The 23,824-nt window shown below is 31.9% G+C and overlaps 1 protein-coding gene across 1 annotated transcript in view; it reads right to left on the reverse strand.

Moving 5' to 3' along the window:
- LOC139504283 (uncharacterized) overlaps window positions 1–23,824 on the reverse strand; it is a 43,633-nt gene that overhangs the window by 2,368 nt on the left and 17,441 nt on the right. Inside the window, exon 5 of the mRNA XM_071294348.1 lies at window positions 11,411–11,651. Coding sequence (XP_071150449.1) covers window positions 11,411–11,651 — 241 coding nt within the window. The remainder of the gene's footprint in view (window positions 1–11,410; window positions 11,652–23,824) is intronic.

Below are 23,824 nucleotides of genomic sequence, written 5' to 3' on the forward strand. Positions count from 1 at the left end.
GAATTTATTTCCCAGACCACCTATGATTGCTTATCGTAAACATAAGAACGTGAAGGAGTATTTGACCTCGGCAAAATTATAATCACTGTAAACAATTAAATAGTAATTAGATAAGAAAGGACATAAGAATAATAATGATATTGCAGATTCACCAGGTGTCGTGCCCTAAAAATAACATTACATTTGATATGTTACCAGAGCAAGTAATTACATAGTATTTATAATGATACAAGGCTAGAATACCTGATGAGGATTTACGGCCTTGGTCAAAAATGACCTAAATGATATCCGAAACACCAGGTGCAGCTTAATCATTTTTACATCACTGGAAATCGAAGACGTCTACTTGATTACCACACATCATTATAATCTTATAACCTCAGCTTATAACAGACACACACCTATCTAACAGTAATTATTTTACATAAGAAAGGTCAAATCAGGCTACGATGAAAATAACTACAAAATAAATGTATAGTTTACGCAATACATTTTTTCAAAAAAAAGTCAGTACAGGAAGCAATATATAATTCACTTATTGACAAAGGTATTAATATGTTTTGCTGGGATTGGTAATGGACACGACTATTAATAAAAGGTATCATCCCAACTTTAATCTATCAAAATTGGGAAATAGAAGTTTTTATGTTCTTAATGAAGCATTATATTGCATTGCAATTCAACTAAGTTTGGAACATCACAGACATGATGATATAAGGAAACTGACTAAATTTCATGATCGGAAATTAGGTTCTTGAGGCAACTTAAGATTTTAATAGAAACAACTAAAAAAGGAAAATCGGAAGTTTTTTCAAGGTTAACTTTATTTAAAACACCACAATCGTCATTTTGAAAGAAAACTGACAAAATTTCATGACCAAAATAATATTCTTGGTCGAAAAGTAAGATTTTGATCATAAAATCTCCGAAAGCAGGAAATAATATTTATATCAATGTTATGTAAATAGAGATATTTTAATCAATAAATTTACCCAAAATGTATTCTGAAAACGTGTGTAGATTTACAATCTCTCATGACAAACAATAGTTATAATAGTAAATACAATAGTCATAAGCTTTCGTTTAAAAAAAACTCCCATAGTAGTTAAGTAAATAAAATGCATATTATCATCTATTATGATTCTGTATAAACCGCTTTTGCGAAGACTTTATAAGTTATGCATAGAATTTTATCTTTACTAATTTAGTCGAGTTATTGAAACTGTATAAGTTTGTCTATTACGATATTAAAACACGTAAATTCAGATACAAGTGGTGGCAAAATATTTTATATCTAATTTAATCAAAAAGGTTATCAAAATTGTGAAATTCAATGTGTGTCATCATCAAGGATAAACTCCTCATCTTTTTATGGGTTGAATTCAGTGTATTTTAGCTGTCAACAGTACTTGACTAAAATATATACAAGGACGGAAATTGATAAACTTGTATCATAGCGTGCTTTTGGATCTTATTCTGATCAAGTAGACGGAGGCGAGTCTATGTACAAATGACTTCAAACTACTTATTACAATGAACATCGTTTAGACTATAGCTATGTGTCGGGACAAATAGTTTAACAATTATCAGGTAAGCTTTCTTACATCGTTACGGTTGTTTTCTTAAATTCTATAATTTTATCGTCAATTAAAGTTTACTTTAAACACTGTGAGTTCATAATTTAATGAAAAATGGAAGAAAATTGTTTGTGTTTTGTTTTGTAATCACGTATTCCACGAATATGATTTTCTCGAAAATTGAATATATTCTGGTAATTTCATTTGGATATGAAAGTGTTATCCGAAGTATAGCTTGTAGGAAGCTCAAAAGAGGTTGAGCTAGCTTTGATACCAGGTTAAGTTCACCATTGTCTATATACGGCACTGTCTGTGCCAATTCAGGAATATGATAGTTTTGTTTTCCATTTGTTTGATGTGTTGGAACATTTGGCTTTGCCATTTGATGCGGACGTTTCCGTTTTAAGTTTTCCTTTGAGTTCGGTATTTTTTTAATTTTACTTTTTAATGCTAAAAATGTGTGTACGACCAACGCTTAATTCAAGCCTTATCATTGTTTGCATATGCATTATTGTAACGTTATCATTGAGTAGCACGTGCAGTCATACATATTTGCCTATATTGGTCGTTTTATTGAAAGGTGCATGTGGCATACAAAATGACTTTCCTGTAATTGAAATGAATAAAGCGGTCGATTAGATATATAGAGACGTCTACAGTAACAGCATAGCATAGAATACAAATTAATGCCTATATCAAAATGATGAATACATATAGTCATAGCAATACCTAGAAAAAAATGGAAAAAAAGAAACATTTCCTTGTTCTTTCCTTGAAAAATCAATTATCAATAACTACATACTTTTATTATATTTGATTACACGGAAACTTGTTTTTTCCTTGAAAAATCAATCATTAATCAAGACATACTTTGGTTATATTTGATAATTCGGAAACTTGTTTTGTTTCCTTGAAAAATCAATTATTAATAACGACATACTTTTGTTATATTTGATAATACGAAAACTTCTTAAAAATAGTCACAAATCACAATGTCAATCTTTGGTGTGTGAAAAAGGTAAAGAAAATTACGAAATCCAAGGCAGAAGGTAAAACTAAAAGTGGAAATCCATAAAAACTAACAAAATCAAACGCAATTAACCAAAAGACAATTGAAAACAGCTGGCGTATTCCACAGTATGTACAGACAATGTTCCGAAGACAATGGAAGGCTAAACCTTATTTTAAAGCTCCCTTACCTTATATGACAGTTGTTTATAGTTCTGTTATATTGAAACAAATTTGAATGTGCTGCCCAAATAGATAAGAGCGCACTGCACGAAATGAAAACAGCAAATTATGTCGAGCGACTGATATTTTACTATTTATTCGGAAAAAAACTCATAATGTGTTTATCTTCATATTTTTGCTTTGTTCTACCCTTTATCCAATTTTACGTTAGGCTGTCCTTACAACAGTAAGATTGGTAAGAGAAATTATATCACATTGCTATGTTGCTGATAACTTCTCCTCTCATATTGAAGCATAGCTGATAAATACTGCTCACAAAGGAATGATACGAGATATGCGGGTGAATTATGTTGTAATGGCCTGACCATTAAGTATAACCGAAGTGGGCTCAAAAAGAACAGACTTAACAAGTGCTGATACTTTAATCAACAGCCAATCCTAACAAATGGCAAAAAGCTGAAAATACAAAATAAAATACAAGTTTACAATGTGTTTAACTAATGTTAAAATGTATAAAATGTCAAATGTCAAATGTAAAAAGACCATTGATTACGTTGTTGATGTTAACAATGTCAAGAGCACGTGTGTCCTTTGTTTCTAGCGATTTTTCTTTTATCACAAGCGAGTTGCACGATATAAAAAATACTCTATTTTCGATAGTTCAAATGCGGAAAAAAGTTAACTCCCACTTAGACAAGATAGAAGAAAAATTGCTCCTTGAACTAGGATCAATTTCTCGTTCTTGTAAATCAAAATATGCAAAAATCCTTCGGAGATTAATATCAGCAGAGGGAAAGATTATCAAACTTAGGGAACAAACATTGCACATCAAACAATTTTCTTCTGATATTCAGGTGTTTCTTGGAACTTATCAGGGTAATAAGTCGCTCGTTATCGAGACTAAATCCATCAAGGATGTCATAGATACTTGTAAAGATTATGAATTGAGAGTAGATCTCAACAGTCAAATCACAAAACTGTTAGCAGAAGTTCAAGAATTTAGCCAAATTAAGGTATCCGACAATTCTTTTCAATTACATTTCAGAGACCACAAAATCCAACAAGCTCAGATAGGTATCCCAGTCCCTACATCAAGAAATGTATCCAACACACAGCTTCAGTTAATCACAACATCTACAATAAATTCATTGAGAAAATCAATGAAACACATTGCAACATTTCCATTCAAAGTACCTGCGTTTCTGTGTTTTACAGAGTATATATACCGTTATGTGAACTCGATACTGTTTACCTATATTTCGGCATTGCACAACATTATTCGTTTGTTTTAGACTGTTTATGACGTTTTTAAACCAAGTTCGTTGAACGTGTACTGATTGATACCCTAGTCTGTGAGATCATGATTTATGCAATAGTTGAAAAGGCTTTGAACTAGTTTTCAGTAACATCGAAAACTCGATGCATCGTACACGTGTGTATTATCTTTATGTTATTTGTCTTGTGTCTCATACTAATCTTTTGGGTTAAGTTTTGCAATTGCTGGTGGATTTTACAGTTTGTTCTTATGTTGTCCAGTTTCACTACTGTCCTCAGATAGGAGAGGGTTGAATTCTGTATATGCCTGTTCAAATTGAGAAACCTGTATTTAAGGTTGTCGTTGGTTTTTTTGTTTTTCGTAAATTGTTTTGTTATTAATTAGTTTTCTAATTTGAGTGGTTTCACCTTTTTTATGATGGTGTTATTTATAGCCGACTATACGGTATGGGGTTTTCTCATTGTCGAAGGCTGAACGGTGCCTATAATTGCTTACATCCAATTCAGTTGATCTCTGGTGGATAATTGTTCCATTTGTTATTATACCACATCTCACTCACAATTCAAACAAGAAACTAACGGTCAATAAAAAAAAAAACGAAAAACAGATAAACAAACGACAACCATGGAATTACAAGCTCCTGACTTTGGACAGGAATATACATATAGAATGTTGCGGGGTTAAACATATTAGCAGGATCCCAACTTATAAGGTTATATTTATTAATGTACACCTTAATATTACAATATGATTTATTTCAAATTGATAAATTTCACATCATATAATATTGACTAGGGTGAAAAAAAGTGTTTTTTGTTGGGGTTTTTTTTGCAACCGGCTGTAAAATGTATGCACAAGCGAGCCATCCGTTTGTATGTGCGGGGTATATAAATTCACAGCAACGTCGGGTCAGAATTGGAATGGTAAATCCAATGCTTATATGTTAAGAGAATATCACGCTCTGAGACCATTACAGGACACTTCTGACAACCCTTTAAATGGTCCAAAGGTAGGTAAATGCAAGATAAAATTTCTGTTCCTATTCAGCATAACTTTTTCTTGTAGCAGTCCATTTTGTTCATCCTTCATCTCGGTTGACTTCTTTCACATGAACGAATGCAGTAATGTGGTAGTAAACGAATGCAATGGTCTTATGTACAATGAAATATGAAATATTGATATATATACATGTATAATAAACTTTATATTCTAATTCGCCAGCTCAAACGAATATAAATTATTCGATAAATAAAACAACACATAAATATGATTAGTGTGCCTACAGCTGTAGCAGCCTTCAATATTAACTTTACATTCAATAGGATTCTCAAACTAAAGTCCTTCACTATAAATTCAGGCACCAATCCAATCATACAATAGCACAGCAATATACAGTAACACAATCAAAAACTATCTACAAAAGAGGAAAAATTCATATTAATATAATGTACTATATGCATATACTCCCATTAACGATAACCATGTCATAAAAGGGTGGGTGGGTGGGTGGGTGTTTAAACATAATAACGAATGCTGCTACTTTGAACTATAGGCAAACTTCATCCTATTAAATATTTAACAGTTCAACCTTTAGAAGTAGTAAATAAGCAGCCTGGTGAATCTCATTCCAAGTTTGTACGATCACGAAAAATAAATGAATTAAATTGGATTAAAAAATTACAGACAGTCTACCCTCTCGGTCTTAATGATAATATCATGGGAATTGGCAATATATCAAGAACCGATTCTGTTAACATTTTGGATATAGTTTCTAAAACTGTTCGTAAAAATCGTTCTCATGGACGCAGAAAAAATCGCAATCAAAGAAAATTTCGGACCAACCATACAAATATTTCGGACCTAATTTCCATTTCAAAAAACAACGGCAGACATTATCTGTTAACCAAGCTTTGTTCTTTACCTATAAATAAATTAAATAAAATTTTAGAGGATTGCAACACAATTTCATATTACAGTCCTAAGTATGAAATTGTCCAAATTATAATGGCATATTGTTATTCTAAACTGTTTCCAAAAATTGATCGCCCTGAAGATCATAAAAAACATTTTATTAAAATAAAGTATGTCAATAAAGGTTTTGATTTTGTAAATATTGCCGGTATTTTTAACGACCATTCTGTTAAAGACCAAATTCCTGGATATTTTGATAATACTGAACTCCCTCTCATTTGTTATATTTACAAGAAATCTACCCGAAAATATGTGTTTAATTATAGCCAATTGTGTAAAGATGTAAATATCACTGAAAATACACCTATGTCGTGTAATTGCAGTAATTCAGAATACACCTATGGACCAATTTCCCATGTTATAACAGGAGACCTTAACATCGTTCGCGACCGAGAGTTAAAATCATTCCTCAGTAAAGGACCTAAATATCGTCCCCCGTCAACTATTAACTGGAATGAGTGTCGTAATATCATTAACAACTCACTCCGCGCCTACTGTTTGAAATGGGTAAAACGGGAAAAAGCTGACAAAAAATCTTTGGACTCTTTTTTTAATTCAGTAATGAAGATAGTTGATATTCGAATACAACATTTTAAAGAACATTTTACCCTCAACAAAAACTATAAAAACCCTATTTCGCGTATCAAAAATAAACTAACAGAACTAGCCAAGGAATTTGTTTTTGTCCCGGCTGATAAAGCTGCGAATAATATCATTATTGTTTGACGTAAATTTTATATAGAGGTTCTGCAAAAGGAAATCACGAATTCACCAACATTCCAACTGACTTCATTTTCAGAAAACGACATCTGTAACAAACATAAACTTTTAGCTACTTCTTTACAAGCAGAACCAAACACAATGAAAGTCCCAAGTATGTACTGGCTTCCGAAGCTGCACAAAAAACCTTACAAATATAGATTTATTTCATCTTCCAGCCATTGTTCAACTACTAAATTGTCTGTTTTACTTACTAGTACACTTGGTACAATAAAAAACCTGATAATAAATTGTTCAAATAAGGCCTTTGAAAATAGTGGAATTAATTACTTTTGGAGTGTCAAAAACTCGTTGGAAGTACTTGATAAATTGCATGCATATATTGGTGATTTTGAATCTGTTCAAAGTTTTGATTTTTCTACCCTATATACCACTTTGCCTCATATTCTTATTAAGAAAAAATTCACATCCCTAATTAACTGGGCATTTAAAAAGTCGGAATGCGAGTACATATGTTCAAACTCTTTTAGATCATTTTTTAGTAGCAATAAACAAAAGAACTATGTCAATTGGACATGCTTTGATACTATTTATGCACTTGAATTTTTACTTGATAACATTTTTGTTCGCTTTGGAGATTCCGTATATCGTCAAGTTATTGGAATTCCAATGGGGACTAACTGTGCACCACTTATTGCGGACCTGTTTTTGTATTGTTATGAGTTACAATTTATGACTAAAATTAGCAAAGACCCATCAAAACAACATTTGATACAAAAATTTAACAATACTTTTAGATATTTGGATGATATATTGGCTCTAAATAATGACGACTTCAGTATGTATACTAAAGAAATTTATCCTGTAGAACTTACTTTAAATAAAGCTAATGATAACAATGACCACTGCCCTTTCCTCGATCTTGATATCTATATCATAAACGGGAAGCTTAATACAAAAATTTATGATAAAAGAGATGATTTTTCATTTCCTATTGTTAATTATCCATTTTTAGATGGTGACGTTCCCTTGTCACCATCTTATGGTGTTTATATATCTCAACTTGTACGATTCGCTCGTGTATGTAACAATGTATTAGATTTTAGCGAGAGAAATTTATGTATTACTGAAAAATTATTACACCAGGGTTTTCGATATCACAAACTGGTCAAAACATTTACTAAATTTTATCACCGGTATAAGGAAATAATTCGTAAATATAACTCAACATGCAGACATCTTATACGTTCAGGTATTTCACATCCAAAATTTTATGGAAATATTCTTTATAAAGCACAAAAATGTCAGTATTCTCCTCAGAAACTAACAAAACCTTTAAATAGACTTATCAAAAGGGGATATAGTTACGATACTGTTGTCAGGTCATTAAAGATTGCATATTTTGGCTTTAACATTGATTCACTGATAGGGTCTTTGCATCGGAACTAAACACATTTATTTCTAAAAAAACAGTTGTTGGCATGACACGGGTTATGTTCTTCTCATATATTTTATGATAGTATGATACTAAACCCCTAACGGGAGGGATTGTACCTGATATTCATATGATGAAGACATAATCTTTCAATCAGTTTAATTGAGGTCTGGAGCTGGCATGTCAGTTAACTGCTAGTAGTCTGTTGTTATTTATGTATTATTGTCATTTTATTTATTTTCTTTTGTTACATCTTTTGATATCAGACTCGGACTTCTCTTGAACTGAATTTTAATGTGCGTATTGTTATTCTTTTACTTTTCTACATTGGCTAGAGGTATAGGGGGAGGGTTGAGATCTCATAAACATGTTTAACCCCGCCGCAATTTTGCGCCTGTCCCAAGTCAGGAGCCTCTGGCCTTTGTTAGTCTTGTATGATTTTAAATTTTAGTTTCTTGTGTATAATTCGGAGTTTAGTATGACGTCCATTATCACTGTACTATTATGCATATTTTAGGGGCCAGCTGAAGGACACCTACGGGTGCGGGAATTCTCGCTACATTGAAGACCCATTGGTTGCCTTCGGCTGTTGTTTGCTCTATGGTCGGGTGGTTGTCGCTTTGACATATTCACCATTTCCTTTCTCAATTTTATTCGAATAACTTTATTTTCTCAAACTAACCCCTTAAGTAATTCTTAATCATGCTTTTCATGAAAATCATTAGGGTATATACCCGTAAAACCGGCACTACGGGTATATGCCATCCAATCAAATTGAACGTTAACACACACCATGTGCTTGATATAAACACACACACGTGTTTATAGTAAACAATCACTTGACCGTTACAACGTCATGTGACCTATAACTTCAATAAATATATTTATATTCTAATTCGCCAGCTCAAACGAATATACATTATTAAATAAATAAAACAACACATAAATAGGATAGTGTGCCTACAGCTGTAGCAGCCTTTCGAAAGACAAAAAAAGCCAAGTAGATCTGAAAAGAGAATAATACATATACATGTATATATAGTATATTTATGAAAATTATATTCCAAAACTTTTAGACACTGTAAGAGCTGATAATATAATTTCTCTTACTCTAGTATATGATAAAGGTTTAAGACCTCTCAGTTTATAAGACTTAGATTTTTTTACATAAATACATGGATCTAAATATATAATTTGAAGATGATGCGACAATATTTGATAATAATAAATATTTCTCCAACATACTAACAGGACATGTTTGTGTAACTGTTCTAGCAATTAAAACCTGTGTGCCTTCTCTATAATGATCAGTTTTGCTTTTCTGAATAAGCAATGATACATGTGTGTCAGAAAATTTTAAATCAGATCTTTTTAATTTTACCATTTCAGAAAATCTTAGAAACCCTGCATAACTAATAAGATACATACAACAAATTCTAATTTCTATAAGATTGTTACATTCTTGACCATATTTAATAACAATTTTCTTTAAAATATCTGGCGTAATTGGTTCTTTTTTATTTACAATAATAATGTCCAATCTTTCTATGAGCTCCTTCCTTAACCGATATACACAACTGTGAATAACACGGATTTGGATAGCCAGCTAGTTTATGAGCCCAGCTTATGGAATAATATGCCTCTTCAACCTTAGCATACGAATTAAATTTCTTTGATAGGTGTATTAACTACAATGAAACATAAAAATCTGAAGCTGGTAAAGGTTTAACATAAGAATAGTTATTACACCACTAACAGAAATTGTTAAATGCATATGAATTTTTTCTTTTGGTATTCTCGGCCTTCGAACGCAGACAGAACTCAAGTAGGCAATTAGATAAAGATAACAAATCTTGTTCGACTGGCTTAGGCAAGGATTTCCATAATCCACATGAAAAATATCTGAAAAACGTGCATATGAAATAGAAATATAATCTACTATACTACTATTTTCCTCACTGGCCATGTAAGTGAGACCTTGCCTATTAAATTTGGCCTTGTCATCAACATACGACCTTGCCAATATATTGGCCTTGTCTTTACTTTGCGACCTTGCTCAACAGCCTTGTCGTAAATTCTTAAGTGAACTCAGCGTTCAATCTTATAGCTAACACACTAGAAACGAATTCAGAAGATCTCAACAAGGACTTAATATGCATACCATGAATAAAAATGTTACGATTTGGTTGAAACTCTATAACATCAATTACATATGGTTGCAAATGTGAACCTCTTTGAAAAAATCATTGTCCAAAATGACGAGGAAGGCCACTTTGGAACTATCAAAGTGCCTCTAGCTTTACATAAAATCAAATGTCTAATTGCTCTACAAACAACAGAAATTGGAGGAACAATTCAATTAACTTCATTATTCCAATTTTACGTGAACGCATCAACTGCTTCAACATCTGGATTCCAGAATTTAGAATTAAACCTTGGTATTTTTTTATTTAGATTACTCGCAAACCTGTCCACAGTATGTGGACCCCACATATCATCTACAAATTAAAAAAATTCTATGTTTGTTCCCCAGTCTTCTATATCAATCATTTTTTAATCAGCTTTAGTATTTTCAGATCTCGGGATCCAAACAACATCGAACGTTATATTGAATTCAGAACACAACTTGAAAATATTAATAGCTATCTCTTGTAAATGTACTTTTGCACTTCCTTTCTGAACAATGAAAACATAGTAATTTGTTATTATTAGTATGCCATGTAACACATTTATTTTTTAAACGATTTTTAAACGACATTAATGCCAACAAAATAGCTTGAAGTTCTCTCCATGTAGAACTTTGTAAGGACTCTTGTAAAGTCCACATCTGATTTAAAATATTAGAGTCGATATCTTTCGAGTAAGCACCAGCAGCTACATTACTGGCATCAGAATATACAACCACGTGAGGAAAAGAATAACCTGCTAAATGTTTTCTATTCAATCTTTGAATGTTATTCAGCCAACATGTGAGCTCATTGAATACACAATCAGGACATTCCAATATTAACTTTAAATCCCACTTTACTCTGTTTTCAATAGCCCAGTGTAAATAACGGGTCATTAAACTAGTTATGTTACCCATGACTGGACACATAGAAATTATCTTTCCCGTTACCTGAGCCAACTTACGTGCTGTGAAATTAGGAAAGTTATTTAAAACATCAACCACTGATGTTATGGTATTTTCAATCCGTCTATCTAATTGAAAAATCAGACGAATTCCAAACTAAACCTTACCACTCTAAACATTGGACTGGTTCAAAAATAGAATTGTCCATGTTAATTAAAAAACCTGCTTCTAACAAAGACGTTTTCACAAAAGATGAACATTCGGAAGCTTCTTGTTTATTTCTACCCATTCCAAGTCCATCATCTGAGTAAAGTACAATATCTACGCCATTTTCTCGCCAATATTTTACGATTGGACGTAAAGATTTAGTGAATAGATATGGAGCAGATAATAAACCAAAGGTTAACACTGTAAAATAGTAAAATGTATTGTTCCAGCAAAATCCTAAATATGTTGTTTGTTGTTTAGTACATACGTCATAATGAAAATAACCAGACTTAAAATCAAACTTAAATTGATAGCAATCTTTTGCCACCTTCCAGTCTTCAAATTTTATTCTTTCTTTTTAATAAAAACATTCAGTTCACTTAGATCCAAAATCAGACGTTTTTTGTCCGAACTTTGAACCGCACCACTAAGCGGATTTACAACAAATGGTTGAAATGGAGTTTCAATTACACATTTGATATCAAGTAATTCTGAAATTGCTTCATTTACAAATTTAGAATGTACATTAGCAGATATTTTATTCTTAAATGACATAGATGTAGGAGTCTGCAAAAAAAGGAATAACGTAACCATGTTTGATAGTATTTATAACAAATTCATATTTTTCCAAAATTGTATATAAGACAATATCTGAAAAAGTCTAGTTTTGGCAATAAGAAAAAACCAAAAAGAATTCTTTATACCGGTATTTTAATAGCACAAATCGAAGAACACACATTGGGGATCTAGGAACTGTTGTCTGTAATTCAAATAATTGTTTAATAAGGAAACAATGGCAATTTAAAAAATGATACAAAAAAAAATCCAGTTCTTTCCTGTTACCAAAGTGAATCAATTTTAAAAAGTTTCTAATGGGAATAAGGAATAAGTTTAAGACACTATTTGTGGTTTACTAGTATATCCTGCAATAGTTTATCAAATGCCAATTATTGATTTTAGCATTTGCAATACAAAAGGTTTAGAAATATAATTAAATATAGTCAGATATGTCGGTAACATGAAAGAATCTTGAGTAACAGGACAACGGTAACAGGACAGGGTTGGTAACAGAAAGGATTTTTTTGCTTTATTTTAAAGTTTAAGAAAAATAAATCATTTTAGATTGGTCACAATTGGAAGATAACAGCAAACAATGTCATTTATCCTTTGAAACTGTATTTGCAAGATGAAAAATCTGCCTAGGTAATGAAAAATTCTAAAATAAATTCCTTTCTGTTACTATCTACTATACTAGAATTGCACAATGTTTTCTGCTGTTATCAAAAGCAAAAAACCTATTTTTTTATTCAATATACTGTATATTATTTTGAAATTTATTTGATATGGTGGTGATAACTTATATTAAATGAAATGGTTGGCATATAGTAGATTAACTGTTCGATTCTTCAGTGAAATTGTCTTGAACATCCTTCCTGTTACTGATGATGGTTATGCTGTTACTTTCGATCAGGTAACATGACAGAACGTAACAGAAAGGAATTACGCGATAGTTTTTGTCCTTTTTATCACATTAAATGTAAGTGTATTTCCTGTGACATATAACTTTTAAAAAGATGATATAAAAACACACTTAATGTTGTGGTGCACACTTAAAAATATTCTCAGAAAGTGTAAAAAAAAGGCTATAACAGGATAGAACACCAATAAGTATTTTTCTATAAATTCTTACCTTGGATGGGCTTGAATTTTCAAACCTGGCCGCCTTTCCAACTATTTCTTTGTACTAAAACATGCAGGGAATGATGCTCTTCACAATACATAATGGTAAAATAACTCTTGGTCTTGTAAACGTTTCCACAGATAAAAAAAAACTAGTGGTAATCACCCCTGGGGACAAATTTGTTTTCTCTTAAAATTTGCAAAATTTTATTACATGCTATAGTTATAATATAAAAAGACAAATTAGGGGCAAGTTTATTAAATAATATATAATATATGTGAGAATCGGACGCCTGCTTAATTAATTTGGATATTATTTGAATGATTTAGTTTTCAAAAAAACACAGGGGACAACATGATTTTAGGGGGGGGGGGTGAACATTTAAATTACAATATTTTATTGGAAGAAATATAAGAATGAGTTTTTAATTGACAGGAGTTGGTGCATTATATAATTTAGTTTATACTGAAACTTAAAATTTTCAAAAAAGATGGTTGAATAAAAAAATAATTGCTGGTGAAGTGAGGGACATGGAAATTAGACTTTTTCAGATATTGTCTCATATGCTTGCGTAAGCTATATTTTACCCCTTTTGCAACAGATGAAATATCAATATTGTCAAAATATTTTGCATGTGACAGAAACAGTTCAAACTGTCTGTAAAGATTGATTTCATCTGATTTTGAACTGAAAAGGGGGCATTGAATTCGCCAGTGACCAAGCTTGTTGCAGTTGAAACAGATGTCATGAGATGAGGATTCCCTCCGTCTGCTGGTCCAAAGGGGCGGCTGTTGTTTTGTCGAACATTATGTTGATTTGGCTTTGGAGCAGGAGGAGCAGAAACAGTAACAGCAGCGGTTCAATAAGGATGAGGTCTTTTCTTTTCCTTGATACTCATAATGGCACGGCATTCTGCAGAACGAATGCGCTTAACTGAAACTTCCGGCTTGAGTTTGGTTGCAAGTTTAAAGTTCTCATTGCCAACGGTCAAGTCTTTATAAAGAGTATCGAACTTCCCGTCAAGATATGTTTTAAACAGCGATAATGTATCCATCAGGTCTTTATTACCAGTAAGATGTGCAGAACTACCATCAGGCGATAAATGAAGTTTCTCGGAGTCAGAGATACCATAATAACGAATGCTGCTACTTTGAACTATAGGCAAACTTCGAATAACTTTATTTTCTCAAACTAACACCTTAAGTAATACTTAATCACGCTTTTCACGAAAATCATTAGGGCATATACCCGTAAAACCGGCACTACGGGTATATGCCATCCAATGAAATGGAACGTAAACACACACTATGTGTTTGATATAAACACACACACGTGTTTTAATTAAACAATCACTTGACCGTTACAACATCATGTGACCTGTAACTTTAATAAATATATGTATCACAACATATGAAGATATTAAGTATGACAATAATATTTACAAAGGGGACTAAACTTTTTATTAATTCACTAAATAAGTTATAAAACAAAGTTTTGCATGGTGATTGATTTTCATTACCAAATAATTAATTGACATAACATTTGATAAACATAAATATAGCCTTTAAGTCAAGCAAGAACAAGCAATCAACAATTGTGGTACGAAAAATATTTCAGTGTTAACATTTTTTTCTGAAAGCAATTATTTAAAAATGCATGATAAGATTTAAGAAAAGAAACTATATTCTTGTGTTTGATGATAAAGTTCTGTCATTTATTTTATATTAATTTATTTGTCATTCGTTTGCATTTAAGGCTGTTTAATTTTTTATATAAGGCACAGTAATCAAATGTTTTGCATAACCTACAGCGTTAAAACAGAGAATTAGACGAGATAGTCCACTTTCCCCGACACAGCGAGAAAATCCCGCCTCTGTAGGCGGGCTTTAGCTGGCCTCTAAACAATTATGTATACTAGTTCTATATTAATTACAAATTATAAAATAGTAATCTTTCTTTACGTATATATTTTTCCATAAACAGAAATTCTATAACGATCAATTTACACCTACAGAAAAATAAATGTAGCAGTATGATGAAAATAAGCATGGGGCGTACTCCTAATATCTCAATTGCTTGTAAACTCCAACTGTTTGAAGAGCTTCTAATTGGAAAAAACACTTTTGTTATACGAATGCGAGTACTTCAGATAAAGGATAACAAACCATATATTGGAAAGGTCGCACCTTGAATTTTTTTTCCTTAAAAATAAATCCTAATTTTACCGATATCCAAACTGCTGTTCTTCAAGCAAACTATCGCTTACATTTAGAATCATATTCAAAACAGTGTAGCTGTGGCCATTGATTGACAACCTTAAATTATCCCATTGACTGGGGCAGATTAGGTGAACGTGTGTCCGTAACGACAACTGCTCACTACTTACTTATTATAGATTTTAAACTGTGGGGTCACCAAAGGTTTTTAACGCCTTTAATATTAAAATAATTCGAAAAATTAATCAGGAATAACTTTATGTTTTGATTTATATTATTGATATAAATCAAAACATCGTATTATTCCTGATTAGTTTTTCTAATTTCTATATTTAGGTGTTGAGAACCTTTTGTGACCCCACAGTTTAAGTGCCTTTCACAAGTACATAGTGAGCAGCGGTTGTTACAGACCAACGTTCACCTAATCTGCCCCAGTCAATGGGATAAATTGAGGTCGTCAATCAATGGCCACAGCTACACTGTTTTGAATATGATTCTATTTTTAGATTATTGACCCTTTCAATTGTTTAAGTATATATCAACACCTAAAACTATATCCAGAAGAATCTCCCAATGGTAATGAGCAGATAGTTAATTAAATTAATTAGTTTTGATGTCGGACATTTGTCAATGAGACAGCAACATGACGACATCTTGAAAGAAAAATTCAGTCTAATACTAACAATGGCCACTGTCCTTTCCTCGATCTTGATATATATATCATTAACGGAAAGCTGAATACTAAAATTTATGATAAAAGAGATGATTTCTCATTTCCTATCGTTAATTATCCTTTTTTAGATGGAGACGTTCCCTTGTCACCATTTTACGGTGTTTATATATCTTAACTTGTACGATTCGCTCGTGTATGTAACAATGGTTTAGATTTTACCGAGAGAAATTTATGTATTACTGAAAAATTATTACTTCAGGGTTTTCGATATCACAAACTAGTCAAAACATTTACTAAATTTTATCATCGGTATAAGGACATCATTCGTAAATATAGCTCAACATGCAGACTTCTAATATGTTCAGGTATTTCACATCCAATATTTTATGGAAATATTCTTTATAAAGCACAAAAATGTCAATATTCACCTCAGAAGCTAACAAAACCTTTAAATAGACTTATTAAGAAGGGATATAGTTACGATACCGTTGTCAGGTCATTAAAGATTGCATATTTTGGCGTTAATATTGATTCACTTATAGAATCTTTGCATCGGAACTAAACACATTTATTATTAATAAACCAGTTGTTGGCATGACACGGGTTATGTTCTTCTCATATATGTTATGATGGTATGATATTAAACCCCTCACGGGGAGGATTGTGCCTGATATTCATATGATGAAGACATAATTTTTCAATCAGTTTAATTGAAGTCTGGAGCTGGCATGTCAGTTAACTGCTAGTAGTCTGATGTTATTTATGTATTATTGTCATTCTGTTTATTTTTTTTGGTTACATCTTCTGACATCAGACTCGGACTTCTCTTGAACTGAATTTTAATGTGCGTATTGTTATGAGTTTACTTTTCTGCATTGGCTAGAGGTATAGGGGAGGGTTGAGATCTCATAAACATGTTTAACCCCGCCGCATTTTTGCGCCTTCTCCCGAGTCAGGAGCCTCTGGCCTTTGTTAGTCTTGTATTATGTTAACTTTTAGTTTCTTGTGTACAATTTGGAGTTTAGTATGGCGTTCATTTTCACTGAACTAGTATATATTTGTTTAGGGGCCAGCTGAAGGACGCATCCGGGTGCGGGAATTTATCGTTGCACTGAAGACCTGTTGGTGACCTTCTGCTATCATCCGATAGTGCTTTATACTACTACAAATTTCAGGAATAATAGGTACCTACATACTGTTTTATTCATTCCTTATAGAAAATAGGAAAATTAAAAACAAATCAATGTCAAGTAAAATGATAAAAAAAAATAAAGATTTGAACTGTTGTAAAACCTAGGATTGTATAGCATATATTATAAAAACCCTTGTTAAAACCAATGATTTTCTTCATCTTACCTTAACCCGAAACATCTACTCCAATAACTATTACAGATCTATTTTGGAAACATACAAAAAATAATATTGTTTTTTATTTGCATTTATTTTCATATACCATTATAGTAATTGAAAACCAATGCAAAAATATTCAAAGATGAAACATACAAGTGTGTTTTTTTTATATTTGACACCTTCCAAATCAATTCATTGCTTTTGAGAGGTGAAATGTGATTTAAAGTGATTATAGATAGCATTGTGATAAACTTATTAAAACTATAAAAAAAAAGCATTATGGTAGACTAAATTCTTTACAAAAGTTTTGTTATTTCTTTTTTTGAGAAAACATAGAGATATATACTTCGAAATAAGAAAATCCTGATTTTGAAAAACCATCTGGTATTCAGAATTATCAATTAAATGAACCATGGTCAAAGCTACAGATTTGCTTTTCAAGTATATTTCTAGATGTGATTTACTCTAATTTTTAGCAGTTGAAAATCTAAACTTTAACGGTGACCTATAGTTGTTAATTTCTGTGTCATTTTGGTCTTTTGTGGATAGTTGTCTCAATGGCAATCATACCACATCTTCTTTTTTATATTTAAGAACTTTATAGAAAATAAAAATCCAAAAGTTTAATTCCAAACCGGAAACATCTCTCATCTGAATTGATACAGACTAAGGTCGATTATGTACTACACAAAACGTATGATAACCTTCCGAAAGGTGTAAACATTTACTTGGCTGTTGTTATTTGGTCTAATTAGGCAATAAAAAGAAATAACCCAAAAATCAAAAAATCAAATTAATCCTCTTGCTGAATCTGTTTCCCACGTCTGCTCGATCACCGCTTACCATAAGCATGAAAAAAATTAAAAAGCAACAGCAGAACAATCATCCAAAAAAGAAAAAGGCGAATGTAGGGGTATGTGGTAGGGTTTGAGTAAGTTTCCTTATCGAACGTTAAATCTTTTTAAACGTGAAGTATGATAGTGACGTTACACAGTGAAAAGGTCACAAACACGTACAAGATTAAGAATACGGAAGCAGAGGGTCTCGAGAACAAATACGGAATTTAAACTTTTATTAAATCTGTATTATAAGTAAACTTATAAACATCATTATTTAATTATTGTATTTTTGTCATGAAGCCAACAGTTTTATTAGTCAATATTCAGCCTTTTAAAAGTGTAATTTGCTATAAATGTTGCAAATCATATATTGCCTAGCCATACCCATTTACATAGATAAATGCACTGCAAATGTGCCTTTCGTGCATTGCATACATTAACTCGGAAATGGCGTTCTGGTTTTTTTTAACCCATACGACTTCTGAGAGCGTTTGCTATATCTTTTGGTCCCTGTCGTCTGTTTTATGCTTCCGTCTTTGTGTTAATCTTTATACATCGCCGCAGAGTTTTTGTTGTTGTAAAGATGTCAATTAGGACTGTAAATTTTGACGTTTGTTATTATCAGGATTACATTTCATTGTTCAAAGCTTTCATAATTGTGATGAGTAACAATGGTAAATGTACTATATATGTACACCAGAGGAAAATCTTATAATAAAGGATTTGTAGACACACAAAATATATATTTATATCGGTAAATGTTATACCAAAGACGAATATATATATATCGAGTTTTCTGCATTGATACTGTTTATTATCATCCGCATTCCACAATAAAAAAAATTCTTCGGTAAAAGCAGAGAACAAACGAAAAACTTCCAATTGTATCGAACGGCTGATATTTTGCTATATCTACATCCAGAATACCAGATAAACTGATTATCGTACCTTTTTTGTTTTTTTTCCTTCTTAGAAAGTTTTATGCTAGATTTTCCTAACGAAAGTAAGATTGACAATATTTCCTCTCATATTTTGTGTCGCTGAAAAATTGGGACGTCGCATATACATACAATGACAATAATCAATTTATTTTATATGTATCTGACAACGTCTATGCAAAAGGTGATTTAATTATAACACAGTAACACAATGTTCATTGAATTTGCTTCATGTATCATTTATACAATATCATAACCTTTAATTTCAATATATTGTAGTGTTTGATATATAATGGACCAGTACTAATAAATTATATCATGCTTTTAGCACAATTTTCTGAATATTGTTTATTGGTTCCAAAGAAGTTGTGTTTGACGCTAAAGACATACTGAGGTCGAGAGGTGTATCATTGACCGCTAATGTTGAATATTTCACTATCATTTAGGTATCTGTTAAAAGAAGGACATCCAAATCTATATATGTAATCGAGTAAGATTTTTATAGAAAGCATCTTATCATAATCAGCAACAGGTTTTTTTTCTACCTTGTATACCACTATATTCCCCATAAAATCAACTATTTTGTTTATAGTGAACACAACCCTAAATCATGCTTCATAGAGGACCAAGTAATCAGCAAGCTGAAATTTCTTATTGACAAAATGTTTTTTTTGGAATTTGGGGGTAGACTTTACCTTCAAAACCTTTGTCAATCAGACTTGTCAGAGAGACTATATATATGTACTCACAAACATGTATTGAGTTAAGCCTGCCAATTGATATGTTATAGTGTGTCTTTCTATGTTGTGATGTTATACTACTGTTTCAGAAAAGGGAGAAGGTTTGGAACCATTGAAACGTTTAATCATGCTGCAAATGTTTGCACCTATCTTAGGTCAGGAATCTGATGTCCAGTGGTTGTAGTCTGTTTATGATGTTCATAAGTGTTTCTCGTTTTTCGTTTTTATATAGATTAAATCGTTTGTTTTCCCGTTTGAATGGTTTTACACTATTAATTTTTGGCGTCCTTTATAGCTTGCTGTTCGGTGTGAGCCAAGGCTCCGTGTTGAATGCCGTACCTTGACCTATAACTGTTTACTTTTATAAACTGTTACTTGAATGGATTGACTTTTTGTTCCTATCAAAGATGATTTATTTATTATTTTGGAATACGGTATCTATGTTTTGTTATCATTGTTGAAGGTCGAACGGTAGTTTGTGGTTTTTGGCATCCATTGGTTTGGTTTTGATTGACAGTTGGAACATTATCAACCACATCAAAGCTCCTAACTGAATATTATTAACAACATAAATGACGTCATAATTTGATTTTTTTCTGAATATATAAACAATGTTATTTAGTGCAAAATGGTGTTGCAAAACGTTATAGGACCTGCTTTTGTAATAGCAGGAAAACCAATTGCATCTACATTTCAAGTGAAGTTCTCACCGATAAGCACCAAAAGAGAAACACACTGTATATTCATATCAAGGAATCCTGCAAAACGGACACCTAACAACTATCCCATCATGTATCAATATAATTGACTGACAGCTTATTGTAGTTAATTCATGCATTTCATGTTGACCAATGAACCATGACAATAATGTAAAAATCAGATAAATCCTGCCCAGATTGATCACCTAACAATCATATCATACACCAAATATAATTGACCAAGTGCCAAGAATATATTGGAAACAACATTTACACGAACAATTAACACGACCAATGAGCCAAACAAAGGTTACGGTCACTTTTACCCTACCAGATAGAAATTAACATCTTACAACCATTCAATACACATAATATATTTGAATTATTGCAGTTACTAGAAGCATCAAAATGCTGACTGATGAACCATGAATATGAGGTCATAGTCAGATGAACCCTGCCAAACAGACATCAACATAACAGAATCATGCAATTCATCAAAAGACCTTCTTATTTGTATATTGTATAAGACCAGAATTTTAAACTTCAAACAAAAGCTAAGCACTCCTGTTTAAACTATTAGAAAGCTAAAATTGAAAACAAGTACACATCAAATGTTCATATTTTTCAATAAATAAACTATTGAAGAAAAAAAATTAAGCAAGAGCATCAACAAAATACACTATAGAATAGAGAGCAGAAGAGATTTTGTTGGATTAACAGGATTTTGGTTTATTGTTTGGCAGCCACGTGCACATTATGTGTTTAATACGAACTTCTAACATGACCTGCTTCTTCTGCTTTGTAAACAACAGCGCGATGAAATTCTCGATATATCAAGAGATTACATATTGATGGCTGTTACTTTTAACTGCCATGTTAATTCACATGTGTCGTAACCTATGTGCAAACACTATGTCGATTTCGTTGTGTTAAAAAAAAAGAAACAACAGAACCTAGTATTCCTATTCTTATGCATAATTAAAAGAATTAATGTACAAGAGCTTTAAAAATGTATCAAATAAAATAACAAAATTAAATGCTACAGTTACATGACGTCATACGAATAAAGACTCTCGAATCGAAGGTTTTCCGTTAAGTATACGCCCTTAATTCGGATAATATTGTATTAAAATTAAGTTTTTATTGCATTATTTGCACATTTGTGGATTTTAGCAAGTCAGCATGGTGGCGCACTCATTAGTTAAGACATGTCAGCTGTGGGTTTGACAGTAAAAAATAGCCGACGAAAAAAATGTTTGGTTAAAAATTATAAGGATTGAATACATTTTTTTTCTACTGGTTATTTAAGAAATAATTCAAGCAAGACTCAGATTTATTTGAAATTTGTAGCATTTGTTTTACAGGATCTAAATTAGAACAGCAATACCCACTGCAATCTAAATTTCGATTCAGTTTTTAAATTACAGTTTTGTCGTATTAAAATCGAAATAATTCATGGAAGTAATAGATTTGTTGGACATTAACACATGGCCTGTGCCGTGTGTAAATGTCAAACAAATATATTACTTCCGTTAATTATTTCTTAATTCTATAAGTAACATCTGCAAAGTTGGTCCATCTTTATTTTAACAACTGCTGAAGAATCCATCATTATTTATTTGAAAATGCGTGACAACAAGACTCATCAAAAAAGTTCATGTAATGAATCTTTAACGCGTAGGAAGTATAAAGTAAAATCGGAAAAATACTGAACTCCGAGGAAATTTTAATCGGAAAGTCCCTAATCACATGGAAAAATGAAGTGACAGAACACATCAAACGAATGTACAACAACTGTTATATTCCTGACTTGGTAAAGGCATTTTCAAATGTAGAAAATGGTAGATTGAACCTGGTTTTATAGTGCTAAACCTCTCACTTGTACGACAGTCTCATCAAATTTTACTCACAAGCCGCATTGGAATTAACTTCCTTATGTGGTCGAACGTAAACTAAAGTTTGTAATATGCCTATTGATTTATCCTTTGATCTTCGGGGGAGTTTGCTTACTGTGAAAGCCAGTAACATGGTATGCGCGTTCATCGACAACGACTTTGCAGATTCTCTTCAATGTTTTGTGGATAGGGAATACTTTTTAATGACAAATAAACCTTTCTCATCTCAATAATATTCATTGCAAATCTCACGCCAACAAATTTATTTACATATGTATCTGAAATATATATCCCTGTTAATACCACTATTTAACTGTTTGCGTAATATGAAAATCTGACTGTTTTGATGTAACATAATTTAAGAGAGCTATTATTTAATTACCGAATGGTAACCATAAATAAAGGAGGGAAGGTCAATCATTTTTGTGCCTCTCACTCTCGGGATTAGAGTAGGATTCATCCTGTTTCCAAACCAAGAAAAGAATTTGATGGTTTTGTATGTATATAACTCTGCATAGAGTCATAAAGGTTGGAACTATAGAAAACACTACAAAAAGGAGAAACTGGTACAAATTTTCAATGTCCGTGTCGGCCACAAATATCCTATCTAACAAATCTTTATTAAACGGTTCCAACTTTTTGCACTTGCTTTTATGCGCTGATTTAAGTTGTTATACCTATACATTTTTATTATGTAGTTAGTCACCATTTCGCTCTTAATATATATAGTCGTTTTTATAAATATACTGTTTGCAAAAGTATGTATTATTCTAAATAGTAAAGAATTTCTTATCCCAGGCAGATAACCTTGTCCATGTTTGGCACAATTTTTGAGGGTTTCGGTCACCAATGCGTTTATCTCTGTTAGGCTTTATTTGCTGGTTTGACCCCTGGGTGTCGCTAATAGGTCTTGTATGGACGAGGCGCGTGTCTGGCTTGTAAAGTTATATGATCTATTGTATTGTTTTTTCGTATGTTTCTCTGTCTTGTATGTTCTTTCATTTATTTGTATTGTAGTCATGTCATGTAATATTGTCATTTTGATGTTTAATTTAACATTGCCCTAACAGCAGAAAGTTTGGCTAACCACAAAACTAGGTTCAACCAGCCTTTTTGTCCTTAAAATGTCCTGTACCAAGTCAGGCAAACGACCATTGTTATCTTATAGTTCGTTTCTTTGTGTGTTGCATTTCAGTGTTTATGTTGTGTCGTTGTTCTCCTCTTATGTTTGATGTGTTTTAGTTTTCTTTAGTGTGTAACCCGGATTTGTTTTTTCTCAATCAATTTAGGAATTTCGAACAGCGGGATACTACTGTTTCCTTTCTTTGCACAAATACAAATATC

This window comes from Mytilus edulis, chromosome 14 (genome assembly GCF_963676685.1).
Source record: "Mytilus edulis chromosome 14, xbMytEdul2.2, whole genome shotgun sequence".
Taxonomy (NCBI): Eukaryota; Metazoa; Mollusca; class Bivalvia; order Mytilida; family Mytilidae; genus Mytilus; species Mytilus edulis.